Source organism: Lactuca saligna, chromosome 4 (assembly GCF_052625555.1).
Source record: "Lactuca saligna cultivar CGN05327 chromosome 4, ASM5262555v1, whole genome shotgun sequence".
NCBI classification, from domain to species: domain Eukaryota; kingdom Viridiplantae; phylum Streptophyta; class Magnoliopsida; order Asterales; family Asteraceae; genus Lactuca; species Lactuca saligna.
The window spans coordinates 251,158,736-251,184,867 of NC_136420.1; the positions used below are offsets into that span (position 1 = coordinate 251,158,736).

Below are 26,132 nucleotides of genomic sequence, written 5' to 3' on the forward strand. Positions count from 1 at the left end.
CACTAGTATTTTAAAATCAAAATAAAAAGTTGGTTTTCTTAATAAATACAATTAAAAGTTGAATGACCAAAATATCAAATTTTGTGTTATTGGTTGTCATTTTAAGAAATTTTCCGTTTATTTAAAGGGTTAATTGCAAAAAACTAAAAGACGTAAAAGTTTTTTTTTTTTTTTTTCATCTCGTTTTCGGGTCACCTTCGTAATACATTTTTTTTCTCGAAAAGAAGCTCATTTTTTTGAAAAAGCCCTCACTTTTTTTCCAAACCCCCCCCCCCCCCCCCCCCCACATTTGACAAACTTTTTTCGTTTGAACCAACCTTTACGTTAACTACAATATTCTTGTTTTTGTTACTGGTTAGGGTATTCTTGATGGAGGAAAATGTGGTTTAACTGTATATGTGCTTGCTACCATGAGAAAGATAGATGCTTTATTGTATCTATGAAACCCCATAAAAGTGTATATATCATATATGATGAAGTTCTCGTGAATCACATCATGACAGGGCACACGCTTTTCATGTAGAAGACTTAATTTTGCATGTTTTTTTTACCAGAGTTCCATCACGAAGTGTTCCACTACACCTATGGCTCAACTAAGTAACTTAACTCACCACAGGGATTCTCTCTACAGATGTTGCTCATCCTATTATCTTATATATGATTTATCATGTATACCTATGTATAGAAAACATGCCTAAGTCAAAAGTCAAACGACTTAGTGGCTATCAAATTTTATGCATAGACTTAACATCTTTTCTTCTCGTGTGAATTTGGAAAGTATTCCCATGCTCCCACTCGTCCCTTCCATCCAAAAACATGGATGGAACAAGGAATCATTCGTTATCCATCTCTTGTCTGCACAAAAGACGTAAATGTCCTCCTCATCATCGCTGAAAATATCCTTAATTCAAGTGAAAAAAAAAACACCCAAAACTGGACCAAAAGAAGACAATTTTGCATACAGTACCTGATGAGGGGTTGAAGAAATCACTTAAAAACAATTAACTAATGTCTACGTTGAAGAGCCATGATTGCAGTTTGAAGCAACTCTCTGGCTTTCCTATCCGGTGAGCATCCAGCAGACTCCATATCCCTATATATTATACCTACCTGCCATTCACCCACCTAACATTATTTATGCAATTCCATCTACACTAGGATGATGAATGAAGTATATGAGTGTTTTTGTACCTTGTCAAACTCCTTTGCCCTTAGAAAAGCCTTCATAAGTGTCGTGTACGTAACCACATCTGGACTTGCACCCTTCAGGAGAAATTTACATTACAATTACCATTAACAGCTTCAGTTTAAGATGTATCATCAGAGTTTTAATACACAAAAACGGCTTACGCTTTCTTTTATGTGTTGATACACTGAGAGTGCCTCCATATGTCTTCCAGCAATACCAAATGCATTTATCAAAACATTCAGCATAATAAGGTTTGGTTCGATTCCTTCACGTTCCATCAACTGGAGAACTTTAACTGTTTGCTCACATAAACCCTGTGTGTGTGTAAGAAGGAAGATTGCAAAGCAAACAAAATTTTAAAATCAAGAATATTAAACCAATCGAAAAATCTACAAATAGAATAATAGCTTGCCTGTTGGGCATAGGCGTTTGCAAGCACACAGAATATTCTAGCTGAGAGAGGAACTCCTTCGAGTTTTAGTGTATTTATGCACTCCTCTGCATCCTCGAAGCTTCCATATTGCCCATAAATATCAACCAAAACAGCATAAATGGTCCCACTTTGTCCATGACCTCCATCTTTCATTTGCTCAAAGTTTTTCTTTATAATATCCCACTTCCCCTGTTCTCCTAAGCGACTAATGATGGTAATGAAGATACTTGGATCAGGATACAGCCCTTGTGTTTGCATCTCGCTGAACAATACAAGGGCATTTGTGAGATCACCATGTTTGCAATGCCACCTGATCAAAGAATTCCATGTGGTGATATCTGGTGTAATCCCTTCTTGCTGCATTTGATCAAACACTTGCAATGCATCTCCTAGTTCACCGGATTTCCCAAAGGTGTCAATCATACTATTAAACATCTTCTTGTCAAGTGGGACTCCATTTTCCCTTACTTCTGCTATGAGGTTTATAGCTTTCTTCCACATTCCATTGTTCCTGTAAAGTTCAATAATCATACTGTATACAAAGGAATTCGGTTCAAACCCATCTTTCTTCATTTTGGCTACAACTTCCCACGTGTCTTTCAAACGTCCGGCACTAACATAATAACCAAGGAGAATCTCGTATGTTTCTCGGTTTTTCCACACGCCCATAGCGTTCATGGACTCCATAAGTTTATCAGCAAGTGTAAGAAGACCTCTTCTTAAAAACACTTTCAGCAAGAGATTATACACTTCTATTCTTGGTTGAAACCCTGAGCTTACCATTTCTTCGAAAATTGCCTCAACTTCCAAAGTCCTGCCTACACTTACAAGAGCTGTTAACAGACAAGTGTAGGATGCATAACTTAACCGAAATCCTAGGGCTTCCATCTGAGAAAGAAAAGCCATCGCTTTATCAATATTTCCTGCTTTACATAAGCCACGTATATACCTGTTCGACAGCTCAGGCGAGAGCTCCTCGCCTGTTGTATGATCCGTTTGGCTCTCTGGAATCGGCGACTTCTCAATTGCATTAGCTAAGCACTTCACTCTCTTTGTATAATCCGCTTTGTCTTTTATTCGAGGGCAAAAAGTATTCAGAATCTGACAGTTTAGACTGCGGACTTTAAAACTTTTTGAAAGAAGGAGGAATTCGAGTGATTTAGAGTGATAAAAGACTCCAGTTGTAATGGGAAAGAAGATGGACATTGCATCTCCTCTATGTTTATGTAGCAACTTCAAGACGGAGGAAATTAGAGCTGGAAGCGGAAATCGTAATCAGGTGCAATCAGTTAACCAAATGACCTCAATTAGAATTCCATACATCTGCTATCGAGATTGCCTAGACTTCGTAGCTTTGATTCTTAGAAATTGACAGAATGCATACCACTCTCCACGTATCTTTCCCCTAAGCATATACTAGAAATTACACAGGTTAGAATATTTAGAATTTTGGATAGGATATTAACCAAATTGATTATTATTTTAGATTTTTTTTATTGATTTTGATTTATAAAATACAAATCGGATGTTCACAACAAATCAAATAACAACTTATTATTTATTTTTAACTTAATATTCATATATAATTGTATTTTCTTAAATTATTTTTTTTAATTATTAAAAACTTTATCAATGTAATACTTGATATGTAATTTTTATCAAATAATTTGTCATTGAGATATTAATTCGAATCTATTTTTCTTAATAATTATTTATAAATTATAATTTTTAACTAAATAATTTTTTTTTTTATAAAATTGACTAATATCTAAATTATATATATTTAAAATGTCTTGTCTTTTAAAAAAGAAATTGTAAAAATCGATCCAACAGAATTGTAATTTGATTGAATTGGATTTAAATTTAGTTTGAATTATTCGTATCCGCATTTTAAAAACCGAAATATATTTAGATTCACTTAATCGGATCAAATCGATCCATAAACTTACAAATAATATTTAAATAAACGTAATTTATTTCGTAATTAAAGTTTTGGTCCTTGTGGTTTTGTTGGGTACAAAGGTTTCCATGTAGTGATGACTTGAAGGCTTCACCCTTTTTATGATATATGTGAGAATTTAAGCCTTATAACTTATGGGTTGAGCTTCCCTATATATAATAGTTTAATATTTTTTGTAGGTTGAGAGAGCTCATATTTTGTATAGATGAGTAAATTGGTTTTGAGAGAGAGTATTGTATATAAGAAGCATATGCTCCTATAAGTTTTGTTCTACTCCACATTTAACTATACAATTGTGCTTAAACGTTAATTTGTTCTTGTCGATTATGCACTTCTATATTTCACAATGTCAAATCAAAGCTTCATGTCCTAACAAGTGGTATCATAGTCAAACCATGAAGATTCAAACGATTAGTTCCTGGAACGGTTCATGATTTGACTACATTCTTGTGTAATCGATTCACGATTGGATATCTTTTGGCGAGTCTCCAATTCTCTAAATCGTGTACATTTTTCTTTGAAATTCGTGCTTATAACAATTTTTGATTGAATCTATTTCGTTTCAAGCCCAGCTTGTTGATCTAATCCATTTTATTTCATTGATCTTGCACAAACTTGTGTTAAAATCATTTTGATCAAATTTAAAAGGTTGAAGCCCAATTTTGGTTTTGGTTCGATTTTAATTGATAATTCATTCAAAAGCCCATTGTATATAATTTGATGCAATCTGAGCCCAGATCACAATCCATCACTGTTCATTGGATTTGTAACATTCGATTCCAGGTATTTTCCTATTTGGTCCTTGAAGTTTGTATTTTTGCGAACATGGTCCCCCTCGTACATTAGGCGTACATTTAGGTATGCTTAGCGTACATGCACGCTTTTAGATCATGGGGTTTAGCCATGTACGTTGAGCGTATGTGGTGTACGCATGGCGTACATAACCAAAGACTAAACCCTAATTTTTAGGGCATGAGCGCTATTTAAAAAACATTATGGTCTTTGGACACTCACCCTTATCAGCCCCCACTGTTCATTCATCCCATCTAACCCTAGTTCACCCTCTTTGAGTGTTTTTGAGCTTTGAAGTCATTTTGTGGCATTTTAGTGTGCATTAAGAAGAAGGTACTTGGAGACCAAGCATTTGTTGAGGTTGAGATTCTAGATACAGAGTCTTCATCAACTTTGGAAGCTTTTGAAGGTAAAAATTTGTTACCTTGATGATTCATTTTGATTGTTAGAGTTTAGGGCTTGTTTATGAGTTTATTTGGTCCCATGGGTTCTTTTTGTGAGTTTGGGCAACTCCAGAAGTTAGAGGTGTTAGATCTCAGTCCCCTTTATGTTTTAGATGCATAAAAATGTCATCTTGATGGTTGATATAAGTCCATGCATGAATTTAAGCCCTTAATGTGAGCTTTGTTGGACAAAAATAGATATTGGGTTCCATTCAGACATGCTAAGGCATAAAGTTGCCAACTTTATATCTTAGAACCCCCATAATGGCCGAGATCTGAAGTTGGATCGAATGGCTGTAAGGATTAAGCACCAAATGGCTTAAGGTGGCAAACAGGTCAGAAGCTGAGCATACTAAGGGATACCCAACACATACTGGCAGAAGGACAAGTATGTCGAGCGTACAATGTGTACATCGAGCATACGCCTCTTAGTGGGCTTTTGGACTTCGGTTGGGCCTTAGCTAATTTTTAGGATTTGGCCTGTTTAGAGTAAGTGGGACCCAGAACTCTGTTAGTGGGCCTTATATTGCTTAAGCTGGGCGTTTTTGGGCCTTGGAGTCTATTATGGTGTTTTTGGGCCAAGGTTGGTTAAGCCCATTATAGGAAAGGTAAATAGGCCTTTATCTTAGGAGGTTGGACTTTGGATTTAAGCCCACGCCTATGGTTTATAACCTATCTCCGATTAAGGTAATTTGTGTATGTTCAATGTGGGATCTTCTGGTTCGGTAGCTAAGCGGTTAGTTATTTATCAGCGGATTGAGGTGAGTTTTCTCACTGTATCAATGGGCCGAAGGCACCAAGGCTGACCCATTATTTCTGAAATGGGGTGTTAGCTATATTTGAGATATGTGTATGAAAGACAAGGATTTGGCCCCTAACAGTTGTATGAAAGACCAGGATATAGCCCGTAGCATTTGTTTGAAAGACCAGGATCTGGCCCCTGGCAACTATATGGAAGACCGGGATTTGGCCCTCGGTAGGGAATTGCTTGTAAGACTATGGCCGGTTTGGCCCATAGCACTAGCTTATTTATTTTTGGTATTGATGGGTTTTGGTCATAAGACATCTTATGTGCTCATACAAACCCTAATGCTTGGATCTAGGTTTCTCTATTGTACATGCTTTGAATCCAAGACTATAAACCCTAATTCTAGCATGCAAGTAATCATATTAACATAAGAATGGGTTTAAGATCATACCTTTGATTGTTATGTAGCAATAACAATCCCAAATCTCCTTGAATTGACTTTGGAAGGCTTAGAGTCACATGTGTCACTCCTCTAATGGCTTACAAACACCAAGAGCAAATGGAGAAGGTATAAAGAGAGAGGAGAGAGGTTAGAATTTGTCCTTAGGACTTATTGGGAAGGGATCCACGAATTCATGTGCCAAGGGGTGTTTATATAGGTGTTCAGATAGGGTTTCAGTCATTATCCTTATCTAGTTGCTTATCCACAAAGCAACACATAATATAAGTCTTAGAAATCCCTTATCCTTTATCCTTTGGACGATTTCAAGGATATCTTATCCCTTGAATTCGTCCAACCTATATCTAGGATAACTATTACCATATATTGTAACTATCACATAATTACAATTCAGCCCCTCTAGTTTAATTAATTACACTTGATCACAAAATTAATTCCTAATTAATTATTGACCAATATTAATTAAACAAATATGATTTCTCCTTTAATATATTATTCTTATAACATATTAATAAATCATAATAACCTCTCTCTCTATATTTATTTCTCCAATCAAGTTGCTTTGGTGAAGGCAACCCAAAAGGACCATGCACCATCGAGTCAAGTACATACCAAAATAGTTATGGACTTAGACACTAATCCAACAGTCTCCCACTTGGATAAGTCTAATAACTATTCTGCGTATGACTTCAGATCCTGATCTGCAATCGTAGCTTTCCAAAGCCGCTGTCAACTCTGATCCTATCAGATACGCGTGTCCTTAGATAAGAGATCATATATTCCTCCATTCTAGATACCATATGAGATATGATTTCAAATCATTCTCTTTTTACTATATCTCGATTTCCGATTTATGACGACTGACTAATTGAACAAATCAAATTAGCCCTAGCCCGGCCGAGCATTTACGTATGTCATCACTAAACCATCGAGGGGCCCAAAGATATCACTTTTATCCCAACTTGGATAAAAGGAACGGATAAACTTTGATACAATGCTTGCTTGCACTCACTAACCAAATCACACACAACAATATGTTTTATAACACCAAGTTACTAGTGCGTTTTCATATTATCAATGTGCAACCGATTAGCAAGATACAACTCACATATCTCGGTTTCAAGAATATAAGATGTTATCGTCTCACCAATCACTCGTAATACAATTCATGAAGTGATCCAAGAGAGCGTGGGTTTAATCCAATGCTCAAATCATATTCATAAGTACTCATAAACGTTGCAGCAAACATTTGCTTATGTCTAATACTCTTCTAGACAATCCACACACCAATTCATGACAGTCTTCATTCATATCTACTTCCAACATATGAACGACTGTCGCCTGTTTGAATAATTCGATTATTCTTAATAAACTCAATTATTCTGGAAGTCAAAACATGCAAGGTGAAACACAAGAATAATACTAATCCCATATGGCCTCAAACCTTTGAGTATAAATAAAACTCCTTTTATTTATCTCCATACCGATTACTCATTATTTGTCGTTTCGGGTAATCAACTTCTTACTTGAATTATTACACTTGTCCCATGCTCCTAGCATGTACACAATGTTTACCTATGGTTCTTACTTTGTGAAATAGATCACATTGAACACATTTCCAATCATTCTCATTTCACAACTCCAAATCCTTTTTCATAAGTGAAAGAATATCAAATTCTTGCTACTTATAGAATATGCTAGATTCTAACATCCTATGCAATGATTCTTTCGTAATGTCATTGCACCAAAGTCACAAAGACTATTGTCAATGATATTACAAAGTCCTCTATCGGAGATTGTTACAAGACAATTCCTTAGATATGATGTCTCTCTCTCAAAGTACATTCCTTCGAACATCCTTTTGCATAAAAGTTTCTAATCTAGACATAGATTTTCAATATTTACTTCCTAATACGAACACGCTTCCATATTTTCCTCATGACAACTCATTCTTAATAGAATCTTTTCTATTTGTAATGATGTCGATATGGTCCATCCAATATGGAAACATTTCCATATTTTCCAATACTATACTTCCAACTACTCACAAGCGACCAATCCTCGTCGAACTTTGGATTGTCCTTTGATAGTTGTTTAATTATTTTAGTCAAAACCAATTCTAGTCCCTTTTCCCTCTAAATGCGCTAGACATTTGGAAAATTTTAGAATGGTCAAACATTAAAGCACTTGCAATCGATCCTATACCCGAAGCGTATGGGACACGATGCCCAATGTTTTATTTGCTATGTTCTTAAAATTCGAATTGTGAAGAGGAATGTCGTAATCATAATCGAAATTTTAAGAACACACTATGTACCTTTGACTAAATTTATCAACATTTCTCAACCTAATCCTTTAGATTTGAAACGAAGCATAATATTCTCTCCCTTAATTATAGCAAAACAACTTTACAACCCTTACAACTTTGCAAGGTATAACTCTTGTTTTTCTATAATTAATATTGCCAACTTGCAATACATTCCTTAATAATCATACAATCATAACATTTATGCTCCCACTATCATGATGATTACTATAAAACATAACACTTATGCTCCCACTAGCTTCGACATGTATTCATAAACATCTTAACTTTCAAAAAGACAATACCTATTGAATTTCTTAAGTCCATGTTTCTAATACTTAGTGCTTTGATAATCTTTTATCAAGGCTTCTTGAACTTATACACCTTTACCTTTAGATAGTTCATATGTGTGTCTCAACAATTAAGACTAATTGCCAAACCTCACAATTCAAATTATGGAAAGGGATACCGTAACCATGATCGAATTCGAGAATGCAATTTTACAATCACTATCTTCTTAAAATCTTTCTTAGTGAAAGCATTTCCTCACAATCATTTTCATGAAGGAGGAAATCTTATGACACTTATAAATGGTGTATTTGTTCCTATCCATGTGAATTTGTTAAAACCAAAGTTTACGACAAATTCAAACTCATATGGACCGAGCTTTTTTAATCTTGATTTCTTGCCTTATGGTAGCACAACTGCCCACCACGTCTTCCAAGTAGTTAAGCATCTCACCCTTTTCCTATCAATGTACCTTTCATTGATCAAGGTGCTTTGCCTTTTATGCGTTCAAAATGAGTACTCATAGGACTCACATGCATAATTAACTCAATTGGAACAGCACATAATCAAAATATCGTCAACACGATAGGTTGTAAAACTCAACTCGTGTGCTAGTGATGATCGATAAGGTTTATTGGATTTGTTCTTGAAACTTTTCAAGACCATTAAGACTCCCACTGACTCCTTGACATATAAGATTCTCTTGTCAATAAACATTTGTTGACAACCAAATATTCAAGAGTTAGTGTAGCTTTTATCAAAACACTTCATAAATTGGTCCAAGTTGGTCTTTGTCTTATTCAAGACATCACAACTTTCCACATTTTATGAATGTTATAAACCTTTAATACTTTTCACTCATTGCCACAATCTTAACTTTAAGACTTGTTATTGGAACGAAGTATGATAGACTTCTTGATTTAACCATTTCTTCAATCCTTGATTCCTCTTCTTAAACATACAATTGTACTAAGACTTACTTAGAGGATCAATTGAGACATGGTTCTTAATCATTAAGACCCATTATAAAGCACAAAAGCTACTCTCCCTTCTTCTTAGAATGGAGAAACTCTTATCTTTCTGTCTACTTGATTCTTCTTATTCGTTCTACTATTGATCTAAACCCTTTAATCAATTCAGAATTACACTTAATCTTGTAAGTATAATCATATTTACCAAACCTTTAGTAAATCATGACGAATATCTTTGTTACTCTTATGGTGAACTTGATCAACACACAACTTTGTGTACTCGATCTCCTAGTCCTTCACTTGACACTTTGTCAACGAATTTGTCTAATTTCCAAATATGAAATTTCTCATTCATCATGCAACCAAGTTGCGTGATTCCAAATTTCAGTCCAATTGAAATTTGGGCGATGAGAAACTCTCCCTATTTGGTAAATTCTCGACATTTCCATAAATAACATAACTAAGAATCATATCCATTCGTTGTAGAAATATGCAAACATCAATTTTCATAACGATTTCATTGCAAGGAAGTAAATAAATAAATAAATAAGTCAAACAAAATTTATTTTATTTATAAAAGCAGTGGAAAAACATTTGTCCTTACAATCCAAAATCTATTGAAAACTATGTAAAAGGAAAATTTCTAACAACTCTATCATAACTATCTAAGCTCAAAAACCAATCTTCAAGTCCATGCGATCAAGATCCATCTCTTGTGATTAGATTCATCTTGCTCTCTTATCAAGCTTCCTTTCTTTTCACCGATCCTTCAAAACATTCAAATGCAATCTTATCACATCATGTATTAAGAATCAATGAATAGGAACTTAACGGAGTTAGATAGTGGATTTTACCTGAAGCGTAGTCATACTTTTGACTCTCCCATCTCTTAGATCTCTTAGGTAAATAGGGCAACTTCGTCTCCAATGCCCCTTCTCTTGGCAATAAAAGCAAATTGACTCCTTTTGGAACAACACATGGAACTACTTCAGACATCGCCTTTCTCTTATGATCAAACTTTTTGATCATTGCATGTCTTTCATTGCCATTGTCTATATCCATAGAGGTCTTGAAGGCAGATTCACCAATCAACTTTGCTTTTCTATTGCGCCAAACCATTGTTGATTCAGCAGCAATAAGCATATAGGTGAGATCAATAAGGGTCACGTCGTGGTTCATCATATAGTACTCACTATACGAGTTAGGAAGTGACTGAAGAACCCAATCAAGAGCCATCTCTTCACCGACAACGGATCCCATCATTCTTAACCTATCAATGTGTGACTTCATCCCTAAGACGTGTGCACACACCGACTTTCCTTCTTTATGTTTACTTGCTAAAAAGGGCTTGAGTGACATTGAACCTTTCAATTTTACAATCTTGTAGGTTAGGGAGAATAATTGGAGGAGGAGGAGAAAGTGAAGCATGATTTCTTATTCCTCGATCGAATCGTGGAATATCATCTTCATGTGGAATGCTTGTTCCACGGGATTTGGGAAGACCATAGTTGTCAAACTTTGACATCTACAAAATGGGAGAAAACAAATTCAAGTTAGTTGATCGATTGAGTCCTTAGTAAATCACCCAAATGAGATACTAAGGCTAGAACCCAACACAATACGCTACAACCTAGAAAAGGGATGCCGTAATCTAGTTGCAAAATATTTGAAGGTAAGTGAATGACGATTCACTAATTTCCACCATGAAAAACGAAAAAGAAATTTAAGTTTTAAATCTATGAAAACTCCTAGATCCTTTGAGATTCATTGAACTTTCAATGGCATGTTTAAATCTTGATATGCCCCTCTTGTTTGTGACTGGGATGTCGAGGATCACAAAGCGGGTGTGAATAACCATGCAAACTTACATGGTGCCCTCACATGTTACAGTCACCTATTCGATGTGCCGGTAAACCACACACGCTCCACCGAACTATGACAAACATTAAGTCACCCTTAGCTACCTTTGCTTAGAACCATTTAGTGTGCCGGTAAACCACACACGCTCCACTAACGTCTTCGCAAGGGCACAAAGTGTAATTTCATGGAATTGCATCAATTCACTTTTTTCCTAAGTAACTAAGATTGGGAATTTGAAAACCATTTAGTTACTTTGTATTTCATTATACTTATAATGGAAGGTTTTGTCCTATCCTACCCGTTCGGCTAACGACCCTCCACTAGTCAAGAGTGCGGTGGGTAAGAGTGGATACCCATTCAATCACCATTTTATAGGCGATTTCCTTAAACACCCCTTATAGACCAGCTTCGTGAATGAGGCCTACTAACGGTAAGACTGACTTTTACTCATATATATATATAATATATATATATATATATATATATATATATATATAATGTTAGACTTTTAATGTTATATATATAATATAGGGTGCATTTCATACTTTTAAAATACTATGTGGTCAAATTTAATAATTATACCTTTAATTCAATTAAATTGCAAACCAAAACTTTTATGGATTTATTAAATCTCTTTTAATTATACACCTTAATTAATTAATAAAACCATAAGGGTGTGATTTGAACTTTTCAAAACAATACTAGGGTTTTAGAATTTAACACTCCTAATTAAACCTTTTTAATCAACTTTTAAATTCCAAAACTTGAGGGCAAGTTTTGAAACATTTCAAAACAATTTAGTTTTAATCTATCTTAAAATTTCGAATTTATGACATTTAAATTAAAATTTTAAATATTAAAACTCTTGATTTAATAATTATCTTGAATTAGACTATTAATTTAATTATTAAATCATAAGGGATTATCTAAATAATGAGGATAATTACCATTTATACATTTAAGTTATCCTAATCCCTTAAATATCTATATAGATTTCGAAAATATGGATGGATAATGCAAGATCTTGAAATTACCATATATAACAATTAAAGGATAATTACAAGATATGGGATAATCCAAATCCCTAAAAATTAGGATCTTATCTTGGGGAGGAGGCAAATTTTGAAAATCAAGGGATTATAACAAACCCTAGATTTCAAAATTTAAGGGTTTAAGGAAAGGATTTGAAGATCTTATTCAAACTCTTGCAAATTAGGGTTTGCAAACCCTAATCTCAAAAAAAAACCATAGCCTCCTAGGGTTTATTGGCAATAAACCCTAATATATCAAGTTCATACAATTGAAACCAAACCAATGGCTCTGATACCACTGATGGGTTTTGGTCATAAGACATCCTATGTGCTCGTACAAACCCTAATGCTTGGATCTAGGTTTCTCTATTGTACATGCTTTGAATCCAAGACTATAAACCCTAATTCTAGCATGCAAGTAATCATATTAACATAAGAATGGGTTTAAGATCATACCTTTGATTGTTATGTAACAATAACAATCCCAAATCTCCTTGAATTGACTTTGGAAGGCTTAGAGTCATATGTGTCACTCCTCTAATGGCTTACAAACACCAAGAGCAAATGGAGAAGGTATAAAGAGAGAGGAGAGAGGTTAGAATTCATCCTTAGGACTTATTGGGAAGGGATCCACAAATTCATGTGCCAAGGGGTGTTTATATAGGTGTTCAGATAGGGTTTCAATCATTATCCTTATCTAGTTGCTTATCCACAAAGCAACACATAAGATAAGTCTTAGAAATCCCTTATCCTTTATCCTTTGGACGATTTCAAGGATATCTTATCCCTTGAATTCGTCCAACCTATATCTAGGATAATTATTACCATATATTGTAACTATCACATAATTACAATTCAGCCCCTCTAGTTTAATTAATTACACTTGATCACAAAATTAATTCCTAATTAATTATTGACCAATATTAATTAAACAAATATGATTTCTCCTTTAATATATTATTCTCATAACATATTAATAAATCATAATAACCTCTCTCTCTATATATATATTTATTTCTCCAATCAAGTTGCTTTGGTGAAGGCAACCCAAAAGGACCATGCACCATCGGGTCAAGTACATACCAAAATAGTTATGGACTTAGACACTAATCCAACAGGTATGTGGTTATTTGGGGAAACTCACTAAGCTTTTGCTTACAATTTATATTTGTGTTTATAGGTACTTCTGGTACTAAGGGTAAGGGCCTGACGTGATAGCACAACATTCACTCCTCACTATTTTCCGCACTTTTGATATTGTACTTTGATGATTTGACATTTTGTTATGTGATGGTTTTAGAACAATGTGATGAATGTAATTCTTGTTTTTAAAATGAAAAATTTATCCTGGTTTTTGGGTCGTTACAAGTTGATATCAGAGCCTTGGTTTAAGGGATTCGGGAACACTTTCGGGTGTGTCAGGACTCAAAGTGAGGAAATGATAATCTTTTCAAAATAAAAAGGACTTGAATTTTTGAAAAAAAAAATTCTAAGAAAAAGTGGAGTGCAATGCATGCAATCAGTTGAGCTCAAGTAAGTGTTTCCTAAGTTATCCATACTTATGTATTGTGATTAGTATGCTTGATATGTGAATTGCATTCCAGATTAGGGCTAACGATACCTCCAGGAATCATATGGTAGAACTGTCTGATATGTGTGATGCTTTATAGCTCGATAGACTTTGATGCCATGTACTACTTGTGTCACACCCCCGAACCAAGGATGGCGGAAACGTCCGGAGGTGGAGGACTTTATGTATAGTATCACAACAACGAGTATAACAGTGCTCAAAGTAAATACAACCATTATAAATATAATCGAGAAAGTTACATGATTTCGCAAGTGTACATGTTTCAAAATCGATTACAATATAATGACAAAATGTTTTTCCTAACGCCGAAACGTCCCATCCTCAAAAGCTGGTAGTTACCTGTTTTACTGATTTCCTGAGAATACAAGTGGTTTTGAAAAAGTGTCAACAATTAATTTGGTTAGTTCATAAGATTTTGGATATAGAGTTTGAAAACCTTTGTTTGCAAATGATATGTATAACCAAGAAAAATCCAATATTTTCCTAGTAAAATATTATGTAGTCTTAAATCCCAAGACCGAGTGTATGCATGTTATATCGTACTTGTAAAAATGTATGTATATTTAAATGAATAAATCCCTTTAACATAGTAATCCCTGTAAACTATATGTGTCGTTATCTCCCTATGTGAGTCGCTATAACCATACTATGACAGAGAAGACCTGCTGCGATGTTCTTCAAGCGTCAGAAATGAAATGACATTTGTCACCCCCGACTGGCCGGTCGGGCTGTTGTAGCAGCAATGGGTGTGGGTTGTCAATCCCAATATAGATATATACACAATTATCACGCTCCCCCTACAAGAGACTCTGGTTATAACTATCAGGTATTTTAACCCATACTCTAAGAGTACAATGAAGTCGAGTCTCACAAATTACAATAACGAGTTTACGTGTAGTGTGAGTGTAAAACCCTTTCCTGTGGTGGAATCAAATCCCTTTTTTGTGTAGTATGTTTGTAATGTGAAGTTCATAAACTATACCTATTATAGTTTATCATGTAGTAAATAAAACCTGTTTGTATTGAGTGTAAAACCTTTCTTGTGTATGTAGTAGTTAAATAAAAACATAACCATACTCATTATGTTTCATCTTGTATTATTTGTAATTTACAAAAGACTCTTACATTTCAGTGAACATTTTCTATTATATAAATATATCACAACAGAAAACACATGTAAAATATGAAGTCATCAAAGATTAACACCTTGCTCAAAATGTTACAAAGTGTTATGAAAGTTGTAAGCTGTTAACCCGTTTTTAACTTTTTTTGCACTGTTTTAGAAAAATCACAGAAACATCATACGAAGTCAAAAACTGAATCCGTAAACTCTAAGAGTTTAGAAAAATCTGTCTAGTTTGTTCATAAATTTGATTATGATTTTTAGAAGTCTCTAACTGGTGTGAATATGTCCATATTCACAGTCTGGTCCGAACTCGTAGCTACAGTGATAGACAGTTTTGTAAAAATCACCATAAATTATAGAAAAATCGTGTGAATATGTGCAAGTATTAATTTTAAAGGTATAAACCTAAACTATTTGAACCTAGTACATTTTTGAAAGAAAAAAATGTTTAAGGTGTCCAAAACAGTCCGTGAATGGAAGTAAACTTTCCTGTGGAAAGTTGAAGGTTGAGTTTAGTTAAGTTTTTGGTAATTTAACTTGTATCCCCCCCCCCCCCCCTTTAAAATCTAAAGAAAACATGAAAATGTGGGGGTATGAACTCACCTTGAGTGATTCCATAAGATGAATGTGGAAGAAGAGAGGTTTCCAAGTCAAGAACACTTGGGAGGTGTTTGAAGATTTGAAGATCCTAGGCACAAATATGACGATGTTGGTGTAAGAGATTCATGATTTGAGTGAAGGAGTATAGAATATTCAAGTGTAGTATGAAGATACTTACCAAAACTGGAGGAGAATTCTCAATAACAACCTTGAAATCTCAAGTTTAGAGAGAGAAAGTGAGAGAGAGAAATGGGTTTGCTTTTTGGTGAAAGAGTGAATAATTTGGGAGGAGAATATGGATTTTCCAGCCTTTGATCAAATCATTTGCTGGGGAAGAGGGTGAGAGGACAAATAGTTGACTAGGTAGGGATGAATAGTAGCTGAGGGTGGTCATAGAGTAGGTGTGGAAGATAGCTTGTGTCATTACTTTATGGAAAAGTCAACACTCCACCTCAATATCTTACCCAATAGATATTATTCTTAGATAAAGATTTTGTCACACCCCAAAACCTGAACGTCGGAATCGTTGGGGGTGGAGGACGTCATGTAGAATATCACAACAATGTAAAGTAGTAAACAAGCAACAACATCATCCATTGCATTAATAATATAGTTTCATACAAGTGTGTTCTGTCAAGTTATATAGACACCAAAAAGTACATCAAAATAAAAGAGGAGTCTTGAACAAGCTCCATCTTCTCAAAAACCTGGCACCGGTGCCTGTCTACTGGTGACCTGAGAATACAAGTTATTTTAAAAGCGAGTATCAGCTTTAAAGCTAGTGAGATCATAAGTATATTAGTGTTTGAGTTTGTATGAAAGCATTTGTAAGATGTAATGTATAAGTTTTGTAAAGTTTGTATTTGTTTGAACACTCCTAGAAAACCCTATGTTTCCTACTAAAAGTAGCCTTCTACCAAAGCATCTAGTAACTGTGTGTGTCTCTTGTAATAATGTGTATTTTCCCAAATCCAACTATCATTAACCAAAAATATAGTTTTTACATTACCGTGCATCGTGTGAATGTTCACGAAGTAAATGTAATAGGAAAAATGTTATAGTACTATAGTGTTGTATTAAGTAAGTACTGCTGTACTAACTACCTTAAATCAATTGTTATTTAAAGTACCATGTGATCGGCATGTACCCTGCTACCGACTCAATAGTAAAACGACGATGTAAGACGCCGTAAGAAATGACATTTGGCACCCGTAGACTTGCAGTCCCACTGTAGCGAGCAGCAAGGTGTAGGATAGTCAATCCAGTATAGATCTATACGCAAACTCATACGCTCCCCAATTAAGGAGATTCTGGATACAAAACGGTCATGGCAGGTAGTGACATGACCCGCTTAATGGCTCACATAACTGAATGTAATGTATAGGTAATGTATGTGCTAGCTGTATTGTGTGTTCTTCCTCTGTCTAGCATGTATGTTTGTTTCTCATCACTATGTATTACGTTTGTTCCTCATTACTATGTATTATGTTTGTTTCTCATCACTATGTGTTATGTTTATTTCTCATCACTATGTATTATGACTCATGTATGAACTGACTCTTTGTATGATTCATTGTTCTAGTATTAGTAAAACCCTAAACTACACCTATTGTAGTTTACTAGTAATATAACTTGTACATATGAACATGGGAGTATACCCCTGCTACCCAGGGTATTGGATTGACTGGAAGAACCTTTATGACTATATATGTACACATGATATATAACTAATAGTTAAACGACATTCGGATGGATACCCGATATCCTACCAGACCACATCCCAACGGGGAAAATGAAATAAGGCAGGTTAGCCTTCCTAAGTCCTTCAAACATTACTTATATAACTATACATATCTAGACATGCAACTGAAAATATAAAAGTATAAAATAAGTTTCATAAAAGCATTTGATATGTAAAAGAGTTTTTAAGACAGTTTGAAGTAAAATAGTTTAGTAAAACAGTTTGAAAGTAAGAGATTCACTTGTTGATAGTTATTAATCACATGTGATTGAGATAATAAATATAGTAACTTTACTTGTATTTCCCCCACCCACCCCCCCCCCCTATAAAGCATATAAAAACATTTAGAGACATTTAAAAGGTTAATTCAAGGGCTATGAACTCACCTGTAGTGAATGGATTGGATTGGAGTGTCGGATACGATGCGAGGTGACAAGTGGAGACTTGTACACACACAACGAGCCTAGTTATCATATAATCAATATATATATATATATATATATATATATATATATATATATATATATATATATATATATATAACTAATTAGGCACTTTATCTCTAACAAATTAAGTTTAGACACTCTAGAACATGGGAACACTTTGTTTCGAGTGTTAAAGATCACAAGGGTTGCAACTAAGTGTTGTAGGGCATAGCTAGTGAGTGTAGGGTTCAAGGAAAACTCCCTAAGGGAGTTTACAGTTCTAAGGTCCTCAAAAAATGAGTTTACGGTTGTAAACTCATGGGTTTATGGCCGTAAGCTCATAATTCCATGACCATTTGATGTTTTGGGGATTTACACGACCCTAAGAAGCATTTCTACTTGACGGTTAAGTCTTTGGAAGAGATTAGGGAACCATTTACCTCATTTGAGGAGTTCACGGCCCTAAGACCATTTCCTTTTGGGTTTGCTTCTGTAAACCCATAAGGATATGGTATTTTGATGTTTTCTAGTCCCTAACTTAACTAGGAATGAATCTAGGCTAGTGTCCAAGGCTTAGGAAGAATTTAAAGCACACTTTGGCACCTTTAATTGGTGTTCACGGTCCAAGAACTTCTTGGGCCGTGAACACCTTACTCTTGGTGTTCTTGGGACGTTTTCTTGGTGTATGATAAGGTAATAAGATGTGCAACACACTAGGGTTGGAGTACTTACTAGTTAGAAGCTTGAAAAGGTGCTAAGGGCCTAAGAACACTAGTGTGTGTTCTTGGTGTTTTGGAAATCTAATCAAAACACAAAAATGGATGGATGAAAAGATGTATAATCACTAGTTGTTAGGATATATCAACTAATCAAGTCGAGAAATACTTACGTTTTCAGGAAATCGGGTGAAAACCGGGATGATAGTTGAGAGTGTTTGGGAGTTGTTCTTGAGAGTGGAAATGAGAAATGAAGTGTTTTGGGGAGTAAACTCATGCTTAAGCATGAGTTTATGGTTTTTAGGGTAATTTACGGCCCAAACATAAAAGTTTGGCCATGAATTTCTAAGCTACGTGGTATTCGCGGTTTTGAAATTTCAAGACTTGAGACGGCACATCCTTTCACACGTTCGTTTAAAGAATAATTATTATAATAGTCAAACGAACTTTAAATTTGTTAAAATAACAAAAAAAGAAATTGACTTATCATTTGAAGTGGTTGACTTTAGGGTTTGACCAAAAGAAAATTTCGGGTTGTCACAGATTTCCCCCAAAATTTCATTAAAATATGAGTATATAGGGTCTTATATGCCAAAATACGAGTTTGGGTGAAAATCCCACGTTAAAATCATGAAAAACGGGCTTAAAATGCGAAACTACTCGAAAACCGGGATTAAGAGGCGAACCTGTGAGGTTCGGTCTCTAAGAACCGAGAGAACGCTCGGTTCGAGCTGTGCTGCAGGTGAAGCTCGTCGAGAAGAACCGAAAGCGAAGGCAGACTGAGGAGCGAAGGCGAAGCGAGGATGTGGTGGCTTCGGGTTCGATCTCGGGGTTTCAGTTCGTTGGGAGATGGTTTCAGTCCAAAATGTTGTTTCAGTTCTTAGAGAGTTTCGGCTTCGGCTCTTGTTCCCTTCGCTTCTTAGGGTTCGGTTTCCATGGGGACCCTCGGCTTCGGTCCTAAAGGGCTGTTTTTCAAATGAAATTCTCGTTTCGAGTGATTTTTGACCAAGATATGGGTCGAGATGCCACGAGTGATTATAAAAAGTTGAGAGAGGTTATGAGAGAGATTTAGCAAAGATTTGAGAGAGATATGGGAGAGATTTAGGAGAGAGAGAGAGAGAGATAAAGCGAGAGAGATTGAGAGACTTTGTTTTGTGACCTTTACGAGTGTTTAGCTTCGAAATGCAATGTTTGTAAACCCCATTAAGCCTCGTTATGAGTGTTATACGTCCCCGGACGGTATATAATAGTGTTTTATCGAGTAGTTCCATCGCTTACCCTGATTAGGGTTTAGAATTTCTGAACACGTGAAGAATCAAAGTGATTCTTTGCATTAAGATAGGGTGTTGTACAATAGTAAACATAATGTAATACCTAATATACAAGGGTTAATTGAGTTAACCGGTTTGACTTGTTGACTTTATTTGACTTTGACTAGACCAAAAATTGCTAGTTGTCACAACTTGGAATTGATATCGGCGCGGTTATTTGCTATATGTATGGTTTAAAAGTTGTATATGCTTAGGATTGTATAGCCATAGAATGATCGATTTAGCCTCATTTCCTGTTCCTTGTTTGGTTGTGGACTTAGGGTAGAATCTTCATTCGATAGTCTATGCGATCCTATTTTGTTTACAACTTGCATGCATAGGGCAACCAACGGCGTTGATTAAGTTTATTGGTACTACTAGTGGTGAAGGTCGAGAGTTCCTAGAAGAGTCTAGGATATGTATGATGTGTAGCATAAGTTGTTATTGGTTGTAGTATTGTAACTTAGAGGAATCAGAATTGTAACATCCCAAAATTTAAGACTAGAAGTTTCATTTTTATTAATTTTTTATAAAACCAACAGTATAAGAAAACATCCATAATAACATATCATGTCAAACCAATGTGTCAATAACCAAGGCATGTCATCCTAAAACAATATCATAGTATAATCCCAAAGATCTCTTGTGCGAAAAACATAGTGTGATGTCCTGCGATCGAGTCGGCTCCTTTACTTTGAAAACGAAGTACCTGAAACCAAAACTGTAAACCGTAAGCACGAAGCTTACTGAGTTCCCCCATCATACATACCATACATATAACATACTGCCAGACAATTCTTGGGTACCTGACCTACCAATGTCAAGCCATTATAGGATCCTCGACTTACCCTACCAGACAATTATGGGGTGCCTGACCTACCCATTTCAAGAAATTTTGGGGTGCCCAACCTACCCATGTCAAGCAATATTGGGGTGCTTGACCTACCCTCCGGTTTATCTCAACCGACTATGGGGACTATTTCACCCATACCACTACCACATAATAACATAATATAAACATACTGCTAGGCATGCATGGGTACTGACTACCCCTTCGGTATCTTCCAACCGGCATTCGGGGACTATTTCACCCCCACTACTACTAACATATATATATATATATATATATATATATATATATATATATATATATATATATATATATATAATAGAGCATCCTAGCACAAAAAGCATATCAGATAGTAGCAAACCAGACACTTATCACAAAGACAATCATCTCATACATAATCACCTACTGGTGGACTGGCATTGGTGCCTTAGACCCACCTCTACTGGAAGGTAACTCACCTCGCACTGCTGAAGTCCCGCAGACAAAAACTCGGACTGCTAGATGATAGATTCCCGAACTGTCAATCATCAAAATAACACCCAATCGGTGATTGGGTTCCAACATATATCCATAAGTCAATGCTTAGGGTAAAAGACTACTTTACCCCCATCTTAGCTTGACTCAAACTCAAGGCCCAGTCCAAAGGCCCAAAAGTCCAACTATGAATAAAAGCCCAACATATGGAAAATTGGGCCCAAACCTCTACATGGTCTTACCCTAAGGACCAACCATTTAGTCCAGTCCAAACATTTAGCATTTCTAATGGCCTAATATCTCATAATCATAAAGGCCCAATTATGGCCCATCTATGGCCTAAATTTCCAAATTAGGCCCAAACCCTCATATGGGCCTTACTCTAAAGCCCATACATAAATTCTTAGTCTATATGATTATTCATGGATGGTCCATCAATATCTCAATCGCCAAAGCCCAATATAAAGGTCCAACTCAAAACCCAAGTGAAATTACGGTTTTCACATAAAATGATGATTACAGTTAAGTGTTTCTTACTTAACACACTAAGGACTTAATCCATTAATTCCATCACTCTACTAGATAAATCATATGGTGCAATTGGGTGTGATTCACAATTCCATTCGAATGGCCCAAAATGCGGGTCCCGATAAGTCCAAACCAATAATCCCAAAGTTAGGGTTTTCCAACCCAATCCCAACCCAATTAGGCCCAAAATCTAGGTCATAGATCAATCAGAGTTTCATTGGGCCTAAAATTCCAAAATTTTGACGGCCACCACCTCACGACGGTGGTTATGGTTCTAGTCCAATTTGTCCAAGCATCCCAAAAGCAACTAAACACAAGAAAAAGCATCCTACCACCCAACATGACGGCTGGTGGTGGTTATGAGTTTACTTTTCATTATTCCGACACCGATTACAAATTTTACAATGCAAATCCCAAGTAACACACACACCCTAAGATAAACACACACATAGTCACCCTTGTAGTGGCTGACGGGTGGTACATGGTGGCAGCCACCACCTCACATTGGTGGTGGTGGTTGTTCTTGGTTTTCTAGCCAAACAAACCACACACACTACAACGGAAACATACCCACACACTTGCTTTACCCAGAACAGGAACACATCCACCCTCTTGGTGGCGTTTGGCAACGGCAGCAACACGAGATGGCGACAACAACAACGATAGTTAATGACAGTCTGGAGATGGTAGCCACCACCTCATGGTGGTGGCAATGGTTTCTTTTGGTTCCCATTCAAGTAGCCACAGTAAGAATGGTGACAAAAAACATATCCCAGTGGTTTTTCCGACTTTGGCATCGATGGCGGCAGCTGGAGAGTCACGAACAGCGGTCACCACGATGCCACTTCTTCTTTGATCTTATCTGATGCAGTTTCGCTCCCTTCCATTCCGGTCTTCAACTTCGCTCGTTGGTGTTATGTGGTCAGAGAACTACTTGGTGAGTGGTGGCGGTTCCACCGACATTAACAGTCATGGTGGCGCCGGTGGTGAGGGAGACATAAGGGTGGTACAGCGCCGACAATAGAAGAAGAGAAAGGTGGCGGCCATTTTTATCTTTAGGGTTAGGGTTTGTATTGGTTATATACCTGGCCATAGGAAACTTTACTGCATAATGACATATATGGCACCTCCCCCTAAGAATCTTTCCAAACAAGTCCTTTATTTACCATTTAAACAGTACCTTCTGAAATCCCTTACAAATCAACTCCCATGCTTACCAAACACCCATTGTCTTCTAAAAATCTTTACAAAATAAATCCCATAACTTACACTTTTAACCCCTAACTTCTAAAATATGCCAGTTAACTCCTCGAAACCTATACCTTGCTATATAACTATTGATTTTAGGGCTACTACTCATTCATTTATTTATTTATTTATTTATTTAACAAATGGGGTGTTACAACTCTCCCCCACTTAAATTAGATTTTGTCCTTGAAATCATTCCTTACATGCCAAACCACTCAAGTTACATGGCCACAATCCTAGGCACACCCTAGCCTTCCTAGGGTAACCCTAACCAACCTTCACAAGGCCTTAAAATCCGCAGATGAGCAAATTCCTTGCAACAATCTCATTTACTCAACTTGAAATCTGCAGTCTCAAGATGGTCTGACTCCCTAACAAACCACCCATGTTGAGCTTTACCAAGCTTAATTATTCTCGAATAACCGACCAAATGAACACTTTCTGCCTTGGTTACCTTGATGCTACCATTACAGCAAAATCACTAACCATAGTCAACAATAGTGCACTTATTCTTGACAGAAGGCTCAAATAATCCTTTGAGTAGAAGATCCATCCCTGTAACGATTAGACTCAGACGAGAGCTATGCAACAGGATTAAATCGACTACTGTGAGATTATTTAATCCCGCAGTGAGTGACTTGTCACTTCCCAATCAATCAATTATTTCGTCCGTACTTACAACCTAAAGCACAAATACTAATACTGCCAAAACACTGAAATTGCTCAAAGCACTGAACTGCCTGAAATAGCATGCTGCCGCATGGCTGCTTTACAAAAATGCTACTGAGACCTCCTTGGTCTCAATTTTTTTCCAATCATCTAAAATATTGGGTCCCGACCCAGTCGCGGAGCCAAATAACTCCCATGTAGTCACCTCACACGAATTCCGAATGAAATCCTCTTCTGTCAATAATTACCACTAGTTATCTTGCCATTGTGGCTCTAACGACCTTCTGATGTAACTGATCGGGTCCATACGTCGAGTCTTGATGTTACCAATCTTAGGCTACAAGTGATTGCTACCTGACCAATGGTATCCTTATATCACAAGTAATCTTGTACGGTCCATTGCTTCCCTGATCCCATAACTGTAGTAGCGTTCCTACAGTCTTATCATTGGCTCAACCAGGCCTAATTCCTATGGGGGAATCCATAAACCAATTCGTGGATTTGCCACGCCCTAACTGTTAGACCCGAACTTGTGGGTACTATTTTTCCTTCCGCGTTCTAACAACGCTCCCATGCTATCTACCAACCTAGTGAATGCTAGGCTACACCCTTAGTCTTACAACACTCTAGCACTATCTACCAACCTCGTGAATTCTACGGATACACTCGCAGACTTACAACACTCTAGCACTATCTGTCAACCTCGTCAATGCTACGGCTACACCCGCAGACTTACAACACTTTTAGCACTATCTGCCAACCTTGTGAATGCTACGGATACTCCCGCAGACTTGCAACACTTCTCACATTATCTGGCTGCTAGCAAATGCTACGGCTATCCTACAGTCTTACAACACTTCCCAGACTATCTCAATCGCCGATTACCAACCCGAACACATCCTACATAGAGCACAAGCACACGATCTAACATCCCAAATTGAACTCGAATCCTAACTGGACCTCTAACCTGGTTTCCAAAACCTATTATCCGATGCCAATGAAAAGCGTGAACCAAATGTTGGAACGTTTTTTGAACTCCAAACTCACCCAATCCTCAATCAAGATGGCTACTCGACCGCCTTCCTCCCTGATAGGGATGCGAAACTCATCCTAGTCTCACACTTATTTCTGCTCCTGAATACCTGATCGATTCTCCCCCACTTAGATTCAACTAATTCTTCGTGGCACATGAGAATTGAAGGATTCCCAATCCTTCTTGCTTTCTAACAATCCACTAATGACAAACTGTACTTACCAATGCTAGCGATCAGTCACCAGTTAAACCTTAAGATTGCCCATTCTCTAAAATATGGAAGAGTACTCTTGAAATCTAGTCAAATCTGACACCTCAATTCACCTCCCATGCTGACAACCGGAGACCTTAATCTTCACCATGGCCAACAAATCCTCGTTCTCACTTCCACTCTCGCAACACCACCGAACTCTAACCGAACACAACCCATACGAGAAATGTAATTTTCTCAAACATCCAACGACTAAACACCCATGCATCAAACACCCACAACTGGCACCAACATCTTCATGCTACCAGCCCTTTCCTAGCGACGGTAGTGCCTTGAACTCCAAATTTATTCCATAGGCAATTATTGACCACGCCCGAACGATGATAGAACCATTGAACTCTAACTTCACTAGAGAACTATCGCTCTAACCCTAACCAAATATCTTCCAAATAATACTCCTGCATAGATCCTGACAAAGATCTGGAATGATAACGGTACACGCGAAACCCACTCTGCAAGATACATCCCTCTGTAGGTTCCTCAAAGATTTCTCAGCATGCAGAATGGCATATGACTACCCTTGATAACCTAAACGATAGCAGAGAACCGACCCGAGATCTAACTTTTCCAAACTCAATCAAAATTCCCAAGTGATACGATTTGTGACAACCATCAATTTCTGGTCAAGACAAAGTCAAAAAAACTCAATGAGTCAATCCGGTAAACTCAACTAGTACTTGTATGATAGGACTTACTCTATGTTTACTAATGTACAATTCCTTATCTTAATACAAAATGTCACTCAAAAGATTCAAATGTTCAGAAATTCTAAACCCTAACCAGGGTGAGTGATGTAACGACTCTATAAAGCACTATTATGTACCCTTCGGGGGTGTAAAACACTCATAACAAGGCATAGTGGGATCTACAAACCTTGCACTACAGGGCCAAACACTAATAAAGGCCACCGGCAAAGTCTCTCTCAGTCTCTCCCACTATATCTCTATCTCTCCCAAATCTCTCCCAATCTCTCTCGAACCTTTTGGGAATGAAAATCACATTTTCAAATGTTTATATGAACATCCATATCATCCCGAACCTTCCCTTGGTCGATACCAGCTTAAAACGGA

The 26,132-nt window shown here is 36.6% G+C and overlaps 1 protein-coding gene across 1 annotated transcript; it reads right to left on the reverse strand.

The window, feature by feature from the left end:
• Positions 1 to 411: 411 nt before the first annotated feature.
• LOC145043465 (Tetratricopeptide repeat (TPR)-like superfamily protein) lies at positions 412 to 3,045 on the reverse strand. The gene is made up of 5 exons (XM_078992127.1): positions 1,602 to 3,045; positions 1,351 to 1,503; positions 1,192 to 1,263; positions 968 to 1,110; positions 412 to 890 (listed from the first exon to the last, which is right to left on the reverse strand). The coding sequence occupies exons 1-4, from the start codon at positions 2,826 to 2,828 to the stop codon at positions 1,006 to 1,008; spliced, it is 1,557 nt and encodes a 518-aa protein (XP_078848253.1). The 5' UTR covers positions 2,829 to 3,045; the 3' UTR covers positions 412 to 890; positions 968 to 1,005.
• Positions 3,046 to 26,132: the final 23,087 nt, after the last annotated feature.

Excerpts from the sequence above, each read along its gene's own strand:
- LOC145043465 (XM_078992127.1), bottom strand. The coding sequence starts at position 2,828 with ATGTCCATCTTCTTTCCCATTACAACTGGAGTCTTTTATCACTCTAAA. Across the intron at positions 1,504-1,601 it reads CAAACGCCTATGCCCAACAG|GGTTTATGTGAGCAAACAGT; the intron begins GCAAGCTATTAT and ends ACACACACACAG. Across the intron at positions 1,264-1,350 it reads ATCAACACATAAAAGAAAGC|GGTGCAAGTCCAGATGTGGT; the intron begins GTAAGCCGTTTT and ends TTTCTCCTGAAG.